The 18,919-nt window shown below is 37.7% G+C and overlaps 1 protein-coding gene across 1 annotated transcript in view; it reads right to left on the bottom strand.

The window, feature by feature from the left end:
- The window catches only part of dpyda.1 (dihydropyrimidine dehydrogenase a, tandem duplicate 1), a 177,804-nt gene that overhangs the window by 101,656 nt on the left and 57,229 nt on the right, over positions 1–18,919 (bottom strand). The window contains exons 5-9 of the mRNA XM_035414829.1: positions 16,836–16,997; positions 13,856–14,052; positions 12,913–12,994; positions 9,731–9,818; positions 471–578 (exon numbers count right to left, since the gene is read on the bottom strand). Coding sequence (XP_035270720.1) covers positions 471–578; positions 9,731–9,818; positions 12,913–12,994; positions 13,856–14,052; positions 16,836–16,997 — 637 coding nt within the window. The remainder of the gene's footprint in view (positions 1–470; positions 579–9,730; positions 9,819–12,912; positions 12,995–13,855; positions 14,053–16,835; positions 16,998–18,919) is intronic.

The raw sequence follows: 18,919 nt of genomic DNA, 5'->3' as shown, positions 1-18,919 counted from the left end.
GTACGGTGTGTTTATTTTAAAATTATGCACGCAAGTGTAATAGAAGTACCTCATATATGACTACTGCAAGCTCCAATTCATTTTTTACAGCTTCAAATTCATTTCAGTGGCCATATCAAAAATCTAATTTTTTGTTATTTTACACGTTTGCTAATCGCCTGGATGTAACCTCAGGATATCAACATTTATAAACGGATTCTATTTTATGATAACCACTTTCCATTTTCCTAGTTGTATATTAATATGAACGAGGATGACAAGCAAAATATATATTTCATACATTGTCCAACACACATTCACTTACTATTCATCAATACACTCTGAACTGTGAATTCACACCTCATGTCTTAAAAACTGATTAAAATAAAATGTGTCTTGTGACAAATTCAGAGGTATTATTTTATTTATATGGACAATCGTTCTGATAATATTAAATCAACATTGGCATTCTGTAAGCGTTCAGTTGTTACCGATTTTGCTGGCCGTGGCAACCAATGGCAGGAAGTCCTTGGAAGTAAAAAATCCTTGCTCCATTGACAGCCCTTCAAAGATTCTGTGCTTGTTAGCCTGCGGCAGACCTGTTTAAACAATATGACAAATGATTCAAATGTTTTAGTGCACTACAAAGCAGAATAAAATAATAATAATGAAATATTTAACGTTTTTTCTGAAGAAAACTACGCTGTAAGGAGTTAAATACCTGAGAAGTCTGACTAACTGACTCACTGACTGTATCTGTCTAGACCTACAATTACCCAAGTGGACTGGGGCGGGAAGGCTGAAATGTTATTTCTGATCACTGCTTGTGGCCCAGGTGGCCGAGCTCTGTGACAACTTTCCCTGGCCTCAATGATGGGGTCCCAAACATACTGTGTCATCAGCCAGGCCTGCAAGCCTGGTGCGCTCAATAATGTGTAACTTGTAAGTGCACAGTAGAGCTGAACGCAAGCCTTGCCACTATACTTGTTAACCATATTGAGCTCTGATACAACAACCTGCTCCCATGTGTCTCTTCCTGATCAATTTTCATTTCCTGACCAGGGAAGAAAAAAAAGCAACACCCCGCTCCACTCCCCCACTCTCCTCCTCCCCCACCTTAGCGCGGAAGCCCTACCCCCACTCCCTCCCACCTCCATGCAGTAGCCCTCTCTCTTCTCCCTTCCCCCTCTCCATTCCAGAAACCATAGAGGATGCTACAAATTGATCCCTGTGCAGTAGGAAAAGGGGGAGAAAAAAAACAGCCATCTTACAAAGAAAAAACAGGATACCATTCCCCCTTATATTTTACAGACCACAGTCGGGGACACAGTTAACTGCTATGCTCACCATTTACCTGATATTAACCTTATCCAGTGGCTTATCCTTATCCAGTAACAGTGTTATCCATCATTGCATTTGTTGAATCAGTCTAAAGCACTGTAAACACATTACGTCTGCAGTGCTCCACACAATTGTATTTGGATGTATTGCATAGTGTGGCAATTCATATTTCATGTCACTAAAAAATTATATACCACCATACACTGTAAAGAATACATTCAAGTTTTATTTTTATAAGCAAAACTTTATTAAATCCTTCTATTGCCATTGTTTGCCATTATAAAAAATAAAAAAATTTAACCAGTGAAACTGACTTCAATTTAATGAAAGCACAATGCACTTTCTTTTTATTTTTCACAAAAATTCACTAATGTTGTGTATTGCAGTTAAATCAAACAGAGGCCTTTCTCCACTTTAAGAAGCTATTCAAATATTTCAAATCTTTCCTTAACCTTTATACTGAAACAGTGAACTCACAAATAGTGCTGGCTAATAGATTGGTCCAATCACTAAAGGATTCAGCTAGAAAGACAATTATGGGGGAGCTGTACATGGCAAAAGTTTGCTAGCCTCTGATTTATTACGCTCCGTTTGATTTAAATAACCTTTAAAATTTGAGCTGAAAAAGAACAATCAGATCCCAACCCCATTTGATTTAGACAGAAAACAAGACTCATATTTCAAGCCATAGAATGACTGAGGAGGTGAAAGACTGACCCCTCTTATGTCAAAATCAATTAACTTTACCCCACACTCTTCAGAGATAATTAGATTTCAAGGAAGTGCTCTGTCTCAGTTCTGTTTTGCATAGTGCATTAATGGACTTCATTTCTTGTGCTTTCCCGATCCTATTCAACCTCTTCAAAAAAAAGCCCCATGTATCGTATGTTTACTGTTTTCTCATTATAGCACTGCTATAATGATTCATATGAGGTTACAGAGATGCCATGATACTGAGGGTGATTTATTCATTTATTTATTTATTATAATGGAGAAATGCATTAATACACTTCGGAGTTCCGAAGTTTCCTTAATATGGAGGCTATACTGAATTTTGAGAAGAAATAAAAAGTACTAAACACACCATGCATGAAGTTTCCCAAAGACTCTCTTTGCAAATGCCAGTTATGATACATCTTTGCATAATGCATTTGCAGCATGAAGAAATACACCCTCCATGCATTTTAAACATGCTTCCTACAGTTCATTCCAATTGTATTTACAGTAACAGGCCTTTATGACCATAGATAGTACATTAAAGGCTCGCCACCCCCTACTACATCTTTTTCCTTACTGTTGTATCGATTGGGCAATGTTTCATCACTCAATTCACTTGGCTTGGGTAACCAAGTGAATAGTTGGTTATATTGTAGACTGCCAAAAAAGTACTCCGTTTATATTGTTGAAAAGCAAACATGAGGCGAGCTGTAAAAACATGTAAGTGACCAATCACATAGTACAAATCAGTCCTTACAAATGTACCTCTGATCTGTAAAAATAAAACCAGCAAAAAAGACAAAAAGAAATCCAACTCCACTCCTCCATTTAAAATATTATACATACTTTCCCAGCCCATTCTCAGAGGGAATGACGGTTATCAATCATCATCTCATTACCAGCTTGTCATGTGGGTTTAGGCTAAATGTATTCTGGCTCACCGCCATGCTAAATGTTCAATGAAACATCCTTAAGGCTGACTACATGATCTGCCTAAGTCACACAAGCTATACATCTAAGAAGAACATTAGTGTTATCATAGCTTAATAAATGGGACCATTTGAGCAGTGTAATCCCATGCTCTGGGTTATCTGCCTTCTGCTATACTGCCCTATTAAATAGTAAAAAAAAAAAAAACCACAGTGTAATGGGGATATTATTTTATGGGTGAGAGCTCATAAAATATGAATATGTATAGTTAAATAATGGCAACTACAACTGTAAATTTTAAAGCACCAAGGCACATATTTTCAAGAGGGAATGTGCTTCAAATGACTATGTGTTTAAAAATGCAGGATTATGATACACTGTACGAACACTATTCGCTAGGGAGAAGACATGAATATAGATGTGTCTTATTCCTGGGAATGTGTACTTTAAATGACATGTTTGAAAAATAAACTCAATTCAACCATATTAGTGACCTGAGGTAATTTGAGACTAAACACACACTGCAGAAATACCAATATACCAAAATGGTTTTTCTTTTGTAATTTTGTTGCACTGGTGAAAAGATTTCCACTAGACAATAATTTCACACACAGATATTAGGTTATTCCCATATACGATCAGGCTAAAAACGTTTGTGTCTATACCAAACCAGTATGTATTTATAAAATAATGGTGGTTTTTAGTTGGTGGTAAGAGGTCTATTAGGGCCATAATACTTGTAACATGCATTAAGAAATACATATTTTAAGTTATGTACTCTATCCATACTTCACAATTAACCCTGGGCCTAACCACGTAAAGCCCATGGACACAAGTGTTCATACTAGTGAGATCTTGTGGAAAATCAGAACACTCAACAGACTGCTGATATTCCCATTCCTTATACACTAAGCATTTGAGTTGTGCATTTCTGAGACTGTAATATGAAAATACTGAATTGTCTTGTAGACATGTATTCTTTACATGACAGTTACACAATAGAGTGTTCTGTACCTTGTATGACAAAGGCCTGAAGGACAGAATGAAGTCTGATGGTTGCATTGTGACAATACGATCTTATGACTGTACTGTACGTCAGGCAGTATTGCTAAAAATGTGATAGTTCATTGTTCAACCTGGCCATGCATCAGGAAGTGTTTGTGCAGGATGGCAACTCGAAGCCTGTGGTGAGCAGTGCTCTATAGGGTTGCTGTTGATGGGACAAGAACACCGGAATGGGATTTTTACAGTCATTAACCACTGACTTGATTGCCGAATTGGATAAGCGTTGAACAGTAATTTAAATGAACAGAACAGCTGAATTCTTGTAGCTAGACAAAAAAATTAGATTTTGTAGTCTTAGTGAGCCACTCTCAGAAGTAGAGAAGACCAATACATTTCAGCAGTCACCTCGACCACAGATCACACAATGATAAATAATGCCTGATTGTTGAACCATTGTTCAAAATCAGTATTGGCTTTCTAATCACAGTCACCCCATTTCCTTGAGAAATGCAATGCCAACCACCGTCTTTAAATGGGCAAAAAAAACAACACTGATCCATAGTAAGGGCAACCAATGAACCATCTCACGGAACTTTAAATACAGCCATAAAGACTTTCTGTCTCCTGAACAGTGCTCAATACAACCACATGCTTAAACTGTGAGTTCATTTGGTAACTAGGACTATATATTCATTCAGTGCACAAAAACACAACCCTGACTTCAAATGGTGGTGATTTTGAGAATGAATGGACCTCATAAGCCAATGATTCAAAAACTGAATGCAAGCAAACAACTGACAAATTAACTTTTAAATAAAAAGGTGCTTGAAAGGTTTTTTTGAATCAACCAGGTCTGCCTATTATAAAAAAAAATACAAATCAAAATAAAGATATTGCAGAATAGTGTCCCCCAAACACAGTATTCTTTAGTTTATCCCAAAACACTCAACATCTCTGTTGGAAATATAAAATACAGTTTTGGGATAAAATGAAGAAACCATGTTTTTTCCCACTTCTATTTGTTGGCTTTGCCTCTTGCATGCTAAATAAAGCAAGTGTGATTATTCAGAGTAGGCTCAATTGAACAGCATCTCTATACATTTAACGTTGCACAGGCTAGTGAAACAATACTATTTCTAGAGTGGCTGAGAGAAGAAACACGTAGAAAGTGCAATGTAGTGGTTATGGACTTGGGTTTATAATCCAGAGGTTCTAGGTTCAAATTCTAAAGTGTGAATCACAATTTCCGAACTGAGAAAAGCAGATAATTGTAATTTTGTGAGGAAATATCCAGCCGTTGTAGCCGCAGTACAAATGGGTACACATGTTAAATAAGAATAAGAAGTGTCTAGGTCTCCCAGATCTTTACATAGCAACATACTGTAAGCATGCTGTCATCTTGGATTGCAGAGAATAATCCATGATCATCTATGATCACAGAATAAACTAGATTAAGTAACTTGCACACACATACCCTGCGTTATGAAGCACTGCTGCAAGACAGCCAGAGGAATGCTCAAAGGACCACCATTTGTCCTTAACCTTGACTTTCAAAATAAATATATATATTTTTTAAAAATGTTTTTCTTTGATTAATTTTCGAGGATCATTATACTTGGAAGTAACTGTATATCTGACTGGTTCTCACAAAGCTTTATCACAGCACTATCATAATAGGTGTCAAGAATGTTACTTACATAGCTATTAAATGTAGATATTTGACAGGATAAAATATCGATAAAATAAATGTCACTATTCTGCTCAGTAGGCCAGGGCTAGACATGTCGCAAGCTAGCAGTGTTTTAAGATGGATGCCTTGTGGTTTTATTACATTGCTGTTCTGTTACATATAGAGATATGAGAGTCATAGAGCAGAAAATTGAACAGCACCAACATTTATATACTTATATTTATATGCAACTGAATCTGATGTGCCAACACATGGGCAAGAGTCCATGTATATTTGTACTTTCCCCAACATAATTATGCAGTCAAATTACTGTAAGGTGTCTTTCAAATTAATAAACAAGACTTGTTGCATTATCCTATTGAAGCCATGTATGGGCACTGTAAATATTCTTCAGTAGCTAGCAACAAAATCAATTGATGTGATTTACCTGTAATTACAGCAACTTTACACGATGATCAGGAACAGTCAAAGGTTACATACAGCATGATTTGCTGGTATCCTGTCACAGAACATTTTCTCTATCTACTGGTAGAACAAAGGTACTGCCATTATTTTGTGGGAGACATTTAGTCAGCAGTCGCAACTGAGTAACAAACAATTTCAGTGAATGACAAAAACAACTTCTGAGTTCATATATTAATATCGACATTAGAAAAACGTGTCCCTGTGTAACATATACATCTTCAGACTACACGGAATAATTCTCACACTTCCGTGGACAGCTAGTGACAGGGAATCTCCTGTCTGAGTCAGTCTGATAAATAGTGGCTTCTATAAGTTAGAGATCTGGGGATTTTCCATTTCAAATCTTACTATATCATCTAAATTGGTCTTAAATGTTTATGAAATAAAATATTTTACTTTTACAAACTGGCTGAAAGTCAGTACTGCACTTTATCAAATACAAAGGAACAAGAAGCAGAGCCAAAAATGATCACAGTGGGAAGACAAGAAACAATAACAATGCAGTATGCTTCACAATTCAGCCTAAGTAGCAACACTTCAATATTGCCTGTAAACTAAAACACAGCTGCATTCAGCCATTCTAATGTGATACTACACATTATCTGTGTGTTCTCAGACCAGATGTTGTGTCGCTCCTACAGGAAGCAATTATATTTTCACACTACCTTATTAGGAATGAACAAACAAGGTGTTTGGAAAGAAAATTTCAAAGAATATAAAACTGTCACACACAAACACACACAACACACACACACACACACACACTGAATTTCATTGTACACATCAGTACAATGACAATAAAGAAATTCTATTCTACACACACACACACATACACGGTATACTGTATCCAACTTAATCCTTCCATAAAACCATGCATACATACTACAGTATATACTATATAGTACACTGTTCCATTCTGCCCATAGTTTCAGCTTCCTAACCAGCCACATCTTTAAACCTACTTCATTGTTCTGATAAAGTAACTAAAAACAATACTGATTCATTGTGTATCACAACTTTTCTGTGTGAACTGGATGCTGCGGGATTGTGCAGGATTTCTAAGCAAAGTTACAGCACATTAACCCTGCCCTCATCTGTGTCTATGCTGATGGATGCCACAAGCTCATACTGTTGGTTTAATAGACCTGAAAAACCATTTGTATTCAGCACCAAATCGAGGGGGGGGTGGGGGGTGGGGGGGTGTCGAGGTTAAGAAAAAAGCTCATGACAAAGTGTATTTTAACAATAACACCCCATTTCTGACACCTCCTCTGGAAAAAAAAAGTCCTTTCATTTTTCACGTTGTATCTCATTTACTTTGTTCTGATTCACAGGCTTAAATTGCAAAGATACAGTGAGCAGGCAATACCTCTGAAAATAATAAATCATCTCTTACAGATGTTTTCATTCTCTGCTGGCCTGCCACTCGTTAATCACACGTTATCACAACCTATCAGCACACGATGCAAAGAGCAAGAAGCACTCCATTCTGAGTCCTGACTTTCATTCACAACATAGTCCCTGACCCCTCTGAACCTTATGAATCCAGCAAAGATGAACAAGCACCAAGGGCATGATGTTAAATTATGCAGAAGCACACTAAGTACATTAGGATTTAACATAAATAAAGACCTCTGAAACAATAAATGCCCTCTTTACTGGATATTCATTAACCTTGTCCCAAAATAAGAAAATAATCTCAGAGCGTAATGTGATGAGACAATGTCCTGCTTTACCCTGAAACAGCAACACATCGTTTTCAAGCGAAGCATGCTTCTGATAGCTGCAAATCACAAATAGGCCCAGCCCGATTAGATGCAATAACACATATAAAACATATTAAATATGTGTGTTGGACTGATAGCAACATGATTGACACGCCCATTGAACATAATATAGGACTGAAAATCAGTTCATATAAATGTATAAGCTCTATGTAAAATTTTAAAGCATCCTTCAGAATGATGTCACTGTCCTTCTGCAATGTTCCAGTTCAAGTAAGCAGGTTTCCCTCATCACTAAAAGCAGTGTGATATGAAAAGCTTTCAGTAAATTCAAGCACCTTGGATGATGTTGTCCAAATAAATTTGCCATCTTCATGGGGCCAAAATCTTAATTGAGGTAAGGTCTCTCCAGTAGATCACACCACATAGCAAACATTAAGAGGTTAACCCGCTCCTTAAAGCTGTTGAACCTCACAGCTTGCCTCCAAGGTTTATAGGCCAGAAAAAAAGCCCTTATCTACGTTTTTCAACCTGCCGCCCAATTTAGAACGTTCCAGGAGAAATTTGCATGTCAATCATCACTAAGGATGACGTTTAAAGAGCCTGTGAAGCACTAGTATGAAATCACAGAAATTAATGGCAAACACTCAGTGCTTTCATTTTCCTGCTTTCTTTGTTGAGAAAATCCCAAAATAGTTAAAGTAAATGACTCTGTATAATTAAGACTCTCATATCAAAAGATTAGACCATTTTGAAAAAAGGATTTTTATGGCTTCCCTTTTCCATTATAATAAGAGAGAGCACACAGCCAGTTTCAAGGAATGTTTGATTTTCTCAGATCAATACAGCACAACTGTATTTGCTTCTACTTCTTTTTCTTTTTTACTTCTGAAAAAATAATTGAAGCAAAAATTATCTTTGTCAAATACACGTCCTGAATTATATTCACAATTCAAAATATATTATATCATAAATACTGCAACTTTTGTTTTAATAAGAAATAGCAGCTAAGTGTTGATGATCACCAAAGGACATTCCTGAAACTCAGTAAGGCAATACGTTAAGCCTAAACCAAATCAAAATAAATAAATAAATAAATAAATAAATACAGTTTAGGTGGTTAATAGAAATCACACCCAGTAACACTGTTGCTAGTATGTGTGGGCTTATGAAGTGAATTTCTTGTGCCAAGATAAGTACAGCAAGGACAATCAAAGACTAATTCAAAGACTAAAAATATATTGTACAGTATGCCAGTCACATGAAAAACTGCTCCAAATAGAGGCCATATTTGCAGATATGAATATGTATTATCTGAAAGAGTAGTTTAAGAATTTAGCATTTACAGTTTATCCACTGTTGGCTAAAATAACTAAATTGGAAGTCCTAAAGCAGAAGCTCAGAAAAGAGCTAATATGTTTTACAAACATGGTGAATACTGCAAAGTTACTTATACATTCCTCACAAATCAAAACAGGAATGAAAAATAATCCTATACTCAGACCCAATTAGCAGAAAAGAAGAGAAATGCTGTTTTTACACCAAACTTTCAATAAGATCATCAGAGAAGAGGAACTGAAACTGGTGATCAGCTCTGAAAGTTTATTTTGTAATGAGCAGAATGCATGCAGTTTCTGAGAAGCCCCCAATGATGCACGCATCAGACTATTTAAGGGATTTGAAATTGTCAGGTGCACCAAGAACTCTCGCTCTAAAGTCAAATCACAAATTCTCTTGATGTATTTTCAGGACTTTATTGCCTCCTTTGAGAAGAGCTGTTCCTCAGTCACTTTCTAGCCTCTGTTCAAAAATGTACAGTCACCGCAACAATGGCTTCAGGTTACATCTAAAAATGTTACAGAAAATTAAGAGAACCAACCGATTCCAATGAAGACTGCCTCATACCCCTCCTCTTTCAGAGTAGCCAGAGTCATCCCATCCTGGCCAAGTCCTTTCTCACACACAACCTGTAGAAGGACACATCACATGTCTGTGCATGACACCTTAACAACATGTAGGCATGTAGAAACAACAGGAGAAAACTACAAAGGATATTAATTTGTTTGGTGAATTTTCAAATGTGGCTGGGATTACAATATAAAGAGCATCCTAGTGCTGTATACAGTCATATGCCCCATGGTACAATACAAATCCTAATCTGGCAGTATCAATACAATATATTCCAAAACATAAGGGTAGGTTAATGTTTTAAAAGTTTTTAAAACTACAGTAAATCAGATAGCATTGAAGAAAATTTAATTCAGTTTTAGTTTTCACGCTTAAACATTTGCACTTTAAACAGATCAAAAATTTCTTAAAAAAACAATTAGGTCCTGAGAAAATGTATACATTTACAGGGGTTGGACAAAATAATGGAAACACCATAACAATGTATGAATATCAAATAATTAATATAAATTAATAAAACAATAATAAAGAACAGGACCACCCTCCAACTTTAGAATACCTGAAATCTTGGAATGGTCACAGAAGTTCTGAACGGTATGTAGTGGGATATTGGACCATTCTTCATGAACAGTTCCTTTCTTTCTCCACACTTTCATCATCCTATCATTTTGGTTTTTCTATCACAGTTTTTTATGTACCCTCTGAGTGAACCCTCTGAGGTTATGCTGGGGTAGTCTTCTCTTTACGGTACTCTTTGACACATCAATGCCTACATCCTGGAGAGTGTTCTTGATCAGTCTGACAGTTGAGAAGGGGTTTTTCTTCACAAGTGAAAGCATTTTACGGTCATCCACTACAGTAGTCTTCCATGGTCTACCAGGTCATTTGCTACTGTTGAGCTCACCAATGAATTATTGCCTTCTAACAATGAATAAAACTGTTGATTCTGACACACCCAATGTTTTGGCTATCTCTCTGGATTGATTTATTCAGAGCTTTCAGCCTTATGATGGCCTGCTTCACTGGTATTGATACTTATTTTGTCCTTGTGTTGAGAGACAACAGCAACAAACTACAAATTATATTCAAGACCTCGTGTTAACCTTGTGCATGAAATAATGATAAAACAATTTTTGTCTTTAGCAACTATCTTGTTAATATGGTCTGTCTCTGTAGATGAGCTTCGACCTGCAAACATTGTTCCTCCGTGCTGAAGCAGTTTGTTTGTGTTTGGATCCCAAACCGACTGAACCCTCCCATACCCTGGCCAACATGATCGCAAAATATGCTCTGAGTCACCACCAGCCACCACCAGCCACCAGCCACAGGGATTTTCTCCAAGACTGTGGGGTTCATCCTTACACCACAGCACGGTACCTTAACCGAATGAGTCACCCTGCAGCCCCAATACTGTCATGTTTGACATTATGTCATAATATTTTCAAATGTGGCTGCAATATTGGCGATACTACAATTAAGACATCTACGAACCAAAGGCTATTGGTCCCTATTCCAGATGGTAAGTATAAATGTGGCGTTTGTGTGCAATGCAATAGTACCCATAAGAATTGATTTTTGAGGCATCCTCATTCAGGCAAAAAGATACCAATAACAGGTGTCATTTCTTGCAACAAAAAAGGGGTCATTTATTTGATCCAATGTCCTTGCTGAAAAGCTGACGTCGGTAAAACAACGAGACAACTTAAGCAAAGAATGGCTGGACATAAAAGCACAATAAGACGTCAAGACACGGATTACCCAGTAGCAGCTCAGTTTATAGATGCCAATCATCCAATCTCATCCCTCAGATATACTGGGATAGAGAAACTGTGTCTTCCCAGGAGAGGAAGAGACCTTGATACCCTTTTATTACAAAGGAAGACCTATTGGATTTTTTAATTGAGAACACTGACCCCCAATGGGTTAAATATTGACCTTGACTTCCGACCATTTCTGCAATTATTTCACATGTTGTTTGGTTATAACAGAAATGTTGAATTAACTATCTATCTACATTAAATACTTACTTATTGTGGATAAACTAAAAATGTTTATCTGCAATAAGTACTTAAAAAAAAAGATCAGAGCTGATCATGATCATGGATGCACTCAGTATGTTGTCTGAAACATCTTTTTATATTATCCTCTTAACATTACCAGGAATGCTCAGACCTCTGAAAATCTATTTATTTTTTGCTTATTTAATTGTGGCTTACATTGCACAGATGATTGGTTACATATAAGTATGTATAAACATTATTCAATATTTTACCTAAGATAACAACTTGTTATATGATCCAAGCTCATAGGTTCCCCCGTTACAAATCACCTACACTTTTTATAAGTGAGGACTCCACTCAGCATTTGCACACTGTACACTATGAAAAATACACTGCTGTCTTGAAAGACTTTTTTGTAATAAATTATTTTGGAGCATAATAGAGTGTGCGACTATCTTTCTCTTTCTATGATTGCTCTCCATTAGTCGCCACTTTGCCATATTTTTGGGTGTGCATCTTCCTTCCCTATCAATGACACTGTATTCCTTGTCGCATCATATAATTTTGCAGTTTTTGCGATCGATTCATCTTAAATTCAGGCACTGTCTATATGGCATCTTTGGTACTTCGTAAGTTACCTTATGTTCCTTTGGAAACTAACATATGACGGTCACTAGCGCTGACGCATACTGCAATTAGCATTCAACTTAATATGACTTGTGCAGCCTCCTTTGTAAATGTGATTTAGTTTTTCATGTTTCCATTATTTTGCCTAGCCTCTGTATATTACATTCTAAAGACACATAAACATATACAGGTGTATTACACACACACACAGAATTTAAGAGAAATTATCTAGAAGAGGATGTAGATTTACTTTACCCACCGCCCCCCTCCCTACACCAACTTCCAGAATTTCTTCCACAAAATTAATCAGGAGTGGGTATGCTGGATGAGGACTATCGATTGCCCTTTCTCACCACAGTGGCATTCAGACGGCAGACAGACGAAGGCCTGGAGCCGGAGGACACGTCGCCGCCGCCTGCTTGCCTAATGCAGCTTTTAATTGTTCTTTATTAATGCGGCTGACATTTGGCTGGTGATCTTTTCTGAGCCCCCGACGCCTCCTCCTCCGCTCTCTGATGCTCATTACCTGCACGCCCAGGTCCTTCATCAGGTCGATCTCGAACTGCACCACCTCATACGGCAGCCGGAACTGGGGGATCTCAGCGGTGCTGCACAAACCGCCAAAAAAGAACTCTGAGAAGGAGTCGCCCCCACGGAATACAAAGTTAGAGGTATAAAAAAAGAAAAAGAAAACAAAGATTTTTTTCCCCCCACTGATCCAGGACCCATTCTTTTCTCCTATTCCATTTGATGTTTTTTGGAATGAAACATCTCCCCCAGCAAGAGCGAACTTACTAGCCTTATTTCTGTTCCCTGACGCTTGTGGGTTTGAAAACCTGGTTTGGACATTGCTATGGAGCCCCTGAGAAGCGCATATGCTGACTGAACTGTATAACAAGAGATGCGAAGGTGCCGTCCAAGCAGACAATAGAAGGGATGTATGAAGGAAGAATGTGACCCATTACTTATGAGCCTTATTGCTGAAGTTTTTACCTTCTAGAACACTGCTGCGCGGTTACGGTACGCACACTACAGCTCCAAAGGATGCATACGTACTAGGAGAAAGGCATTTAGAGACATTTCTGTACGTTTACTGATCATTGTGAGATATACAGCAGTCACAAGACTGCATTAGAGTGCATGGATGGTAACAATGGCACAACTATCTACAACACAATGTGTTTTAGTCTCAGAAGCTGAAAAATATGTAATTGCACAGACCAAAACCACATGGCCACATGCACACAATGTTTTTTTGGGCAATGTCACTCTTACCTCCTCAAGCTGAATTAAAATGTAATGAATTCCCGAATTTCACTCATGAGTCCAGAAGGCCGGCTGGTCCGAACACCGTTAAAACACAAGTGGTTCAACTCACAATGTTCCTTCACGTAGAACCTTCTGCGAGAGCAGCATGATACAGTACAAACCCAGAGGGTGTTCATACAATCTCCACGCTGACCATTTACCTTAATCCGCCGATGTACTTCTGCTTTTCGAAGACGGTGAGGTTGTCATAGCCCAGGCGAGCCAGAAAGGAGGCACAGCTGACGCTAGCAGGTCCACAGCCTATCAGGGCTATCTTGGTGTGGAAGCTCTCAGGCATCTGGTCTGCTGGTGGGAGCCCTGGATTTCGTACCTGAGGAATTCCCATCTTGCTAAAAATCTAGAAAGAGCCATGAACATAAAATGCGTCAATTAATAATTGTTACCATTTTTTAATGAGAAAGAAATTTCGCAAAGTAAATGACGGGTAATGGCTAGTAAGTGTTTTTTTTTTTTTTTTTGGAAAAGTCAACTATGCACATTGTAAGTATTTCTTTTCATGTATTGTCTCCTGCTCTAAACCAAACTGTATTACCATCTAGCAAAATTGCCATTTTTATTCATGCAAATGTAGTACAATGTGTATACAGTATTTGCAGATTGAAGTGTCAATCAAGCACATCCTCCATTCAAATGTGAACAATAAACGAGATTATATGCAGCTACCTACATGATTTTTTTTGAAGCCGGACTCACGTTGGCACTCTTGGGGCTCACTATTTACCTGAAGTGCCCTTGAGCCAGTGATGTGATTAAAGACTCATAAGAAATACCATATTTCTCACTTACTTGAAAAAGGCAATGTCTTTATCTGACTGGAGGAGCTGTGGTGAACAGAGCTGGACGGTGATGGCCCTCTTCTAGGGTTATCTAATTATCACCCTGACAACCACCCTGACCTTTCACATTTAAGGAAACAGGAGCTGCCACTAAGACAGAGATATATAATAAGTCACACTGGCAATGGATGGTGGGGAGGAATGGCTGATTTTCTAATTATTCCTTTTAATTCTTAAAGAGGTAGTGAAACTTGCTGAAGATCTTAAGAGATGGAACAGTAAAGAATCAAGATTAGTTGCCAGGAACAGACTTGAAGAAACCATGCTGAAAAAAAATGTTGTAATGCTGCTTCGTAGCTTATTAAAATCTGTAGAAAAGCACTTTGGAGAGCCCAGTAAAATAAAGAATGGAGAACATTAAGGCTATATGGCTGGTGGCTACATTCCACACTGGTAAAGGCACTCCAGCAGAACTCTTTCACTATTCATCTGCATTAATACTTGTATATAATAAAAAAAAGTAATACAGTAAGTCATTCTGTGTGATAATGAATTTTGTCATTTTGTTTTGTGGGAGAGACAAGATATATAATATACTCACAATGTGCATATGTGCAAAGATTGCATTTGTTTTTGTTTTGTTCTGTTTTTTTTTTTTTTTTTCTGGTATGTGGCCAAATATTTAATACATTGTATGTTTAATTTTTATGTCCCCTAAATTCTGGCTTACAGCTGCAACAATGTCTCCCTTTGGGGGAACTTCCATAATGCAATAAAATCCTCTTACTCTTTTATTGTGTTTTAAATAGATTATCTGAATGAAGAATGAAGTAAACTGAACTACTATATTAAATGAAGAACTTAACTCATTGCCCCTACTCAGACACACACGTAAATAAAACAATTCATAATGTAGATCAAAATAATATAAATGTTAAACCCTTTACACGCTCTTAGTTTCAACGTTTTTCATTAGGAAATTAAAATTATGAAATGAACTCATTATTTTATGCTTTAGTGAGCAGTGGATTCATAAAGGCACTGATATGATGAGGCATGAAGCCAGACTGACACTGATGAATATGGACATTGCATTTTGCAAAGTTTACAGCATGCTTTAAAGAAGGAAAGTCATCATTAAGACCAAAAAATGCATCCTGAACACAAGGTACAAAAGGCTGCAGGTCAAAAACAGCAATCCAAGCCCACACGCTATCTTTGACATTTTCATTTAATTAGCAGTTACCATGGAACTAAGTAAAACCTACAACAGCAATGGCAAGAACAGAAACCCGATTGCCTCAATACCATACCATAAAAAAACACCTGTAGTCTAAATCATTATTCAACCAAGAAAAACACCTGCAGAAGATCAAACAAAAATGGCACATAGCAGCTCAAAAACATGCAGCTGAACAAAAAAACCTGTCATTTCAGATAACGATTACAGCACATGAAAAATAAGGAAAAAACACAAAAATGTCCTTTATTTCTAATGGCCACAAAGATCTTCACATTATTTAAATTATTTTTGTTTGTCATTTTTTGCCTACCATTTCAAATATAAATATAATTTAATTTGGCATTAAATCTTGAATTTTACACAGAAAAAATGTCTCTTTCATTTGGTTACCAAACACAATCATTTGCTCCTCTGTTTTGAGACAGCTAGATCTTCTACATCTTTGACATCTAGAGTAAGCCGGCTTTTCATTCAGATTTTTCCTCATTTTGCGTAAGTGTGTGTTTATAATGGCGAATCTGACATTTATCATGGCAGGACACGGGCTGTACAATAGCATAAGGGAGAATTATTGCTCTAATGGTAACGACTGAAAGACAGCAACCCAGTGAATGGCGTAACAAAGGCTTCGGAGGCACCATTAATATAACCCTGATATTAAAGAGTGCCACTCCATCAAGGGTTATGTGAACTAAACAGAGATGGGAGAAGTTACAACTGACAAACCAAATAGAAATATGGGTGCATGTCAGGGCCGGATTGCCGAACACAAACAGCCAATCGAACAGGTTGCTTCAATGAATAAAACAGGCCTGCTTATGTTGCCTTGTATTCCCACAGCTGCCACCACTACTGCTGCTGTTCTTATGATTGTGAACGACACAAAAAGTGAAGTATAACCTAGTAAACACACACACACACACACACACACACACACATACGCACAGACACGCACACGCACATGCACACACACACGCATGCATGCACACACACACTAGACTTTTGCATTGCATTTAAGCTGGATAAAACCTTGCCTTGACCCAGCATGTGCAGAGGTTCTGAGAGGCGGCCCACAGCAGGTGACCTCAGCATGGCACCTACCTCAGTTGCAAACTGCTGCAGTCCTCCGATGTTAATGGGCCCCTCCTCTGAGGCATACAGATTGCAGCCTCCCACGCAGAGGTCAGAGGTGGGACAAACCATGCCGCACGTCAGGCCCAGGGGGTTGTCCGACAGGATGGCCTTTGCTGCTCCGTAGTAGTTCTGCAACATACAAACAGCTGATTAGACTGGAATACGTGGCCATATCTATATTGCAATATAATGTGAATGTGTGTGTGCGGTGTATGTGTGTGAGTGCACAATATTTGTGTGCGTGATTGTGTGTGCGCATGTCTGCATAGCTGTATGTGGGAGAGAGAGAAATAATGCATGTGGGGGTGTGTATGCTGGCATTTTTTGCACAATTCCACCATTCACACAAATCACACTGTCCTTGTAAATGTTGGATTGATTTGTTATGTATGCATCTCGCAGGTTTTCTTTTTATGTTTCCTTCAGACCCTACAGTCTTTAGTTAATTTCAGTGTGGCAGCTCTTCATAGTTCATGATTCAATTTACTGTCCAAATTGTACCAACAAAGAGGACTCTAAATTGAATCATGAACTATTGCTTATTCTGTTTTTTGCTTCAAATATGATTTATAAAAATACAAATCCTGTTTGTTATTTGAAAATGTAATTCATTCAAAAAGGTCAATTACTATGAAGTGTGGTGCTTTTGAAACATACTCTATATACCAGTTAGCCATTGCACTTTATATTAATGTAGCACATACAAAACTGGGATATACAGTATATTTGGATTTGGATTTGAGATCAGATTACCTTCTATTTTCATGGTATGAGTATACATTTCAGTTCCCCCATTTCCAGCTGTGCAAAAGCAAGCTAACAGATGAACTTGAAAGTAAATCAAAGCAATAAAGTTTAATATTAAGATGCAGAGCCATTAAATGCAAAAACTGCATCAACTCTATGGCCCACTGATATCACCAAATATTTGATATCCTTTCTCCATTGATGAATACTTTGGTTGCATAGGCAGCGTGTTTGGGGTCATTGTCTTGCTGCCAGCTAATGAATTTCTTAGTACATAGCCAGACAAAATCTGTTTATACTCTGTCAAATTCAACCTACCACTACCACCCTCCATTATATTACCAATAAAGATGAGTGAGCCTGTTCCAGAAGCAGCCATACATGTCAAACCCATGACATGGTCTCCTCCAAATTTCACAGATGAAGTGCTATGCTTTGGATCATGGGCTGGATGGAAGGAAGGACCGTTCTCCTTAGTTCTGGCTTTTCATTACTTTGGTAAAAGTTTATTTTGGTCTCATCTGTCCATAGAACTTTGTTCCAGAACTCTTCTTCTTCTTTGGCAAACTCTAATCTGGCCATTTAATTCTTGCTGCTGATGAAAGGTTTGCTTTGTGCAGTGTTGCCTCAATACTTCTGTTAACAAAGTCTGCATGATGGCTTGTGATATTTTCACCACTATCCTCTGGAGACTGCAGGTGATGTCACTGACCAATGTTTTAGGTTTTTCTTCACAGCTCTTAAGATTCACCTGTCATCAACTGCAGTTGTCTTCCTTTGCCAACCTGTACAGTGTTACCATGGTTGCTCTCCAAACTGCTGTACTTGATATACCCAGTTTTTGCGCTATCCTTCTTGATGAATTCTTCTGTCTCTCAGCTCACAGATTAGTTGTTTTTCAGCCATACTTAGTTCTTTGTTCTTCATGATGGTGTATGCCTTGGCCTCCAAAAGCAATCTCCACATTTGAAAAAAGTCGAAATCCAAGACTAGACACTCACTGCTCTTTTATGTGCGAAAAAACCAAGCAAAAGGAAACACCTGAGCAACAATAAACATCTGTCAGTCAACTTTTGCACAGCCAAAATTGGAGGGACTCAACACAAAAACAGACCTTTCTGCAAAATGGTAAAACATATAGGCATATAGGCAGGTAAATACCATTAAAAAAGCTGATTGCCTTTTGTCTCATATTCAACTTTCGATCTCAAATCTAAATGCCTTAAGCATATAGCAAAAATAACTAATTTCACTCTACTGTTACCATACCTCTATATATAATCTTTAAATTTCTCCATCTATGG

Source organism: Anguilla anguilla, chromosome 4 (genome assembly GCF_013347855.1).
Source record: "Anguilla anguilla isolate fAngAng1 chromosome 4, fAngAng1.pri, whole genome shotgun sequence".
NCBI classification, from domain to species: Eukaryota; Metazoa; Chordata; class Actinopteri; order Anguilliformes; family Anguillidae; genus Anguilla; species Anguilla anguilla.
Note: the sequence above shows the minus strand (reverse complement) of the source record. Positions and strands in the feature narration are given on the sequence as shown.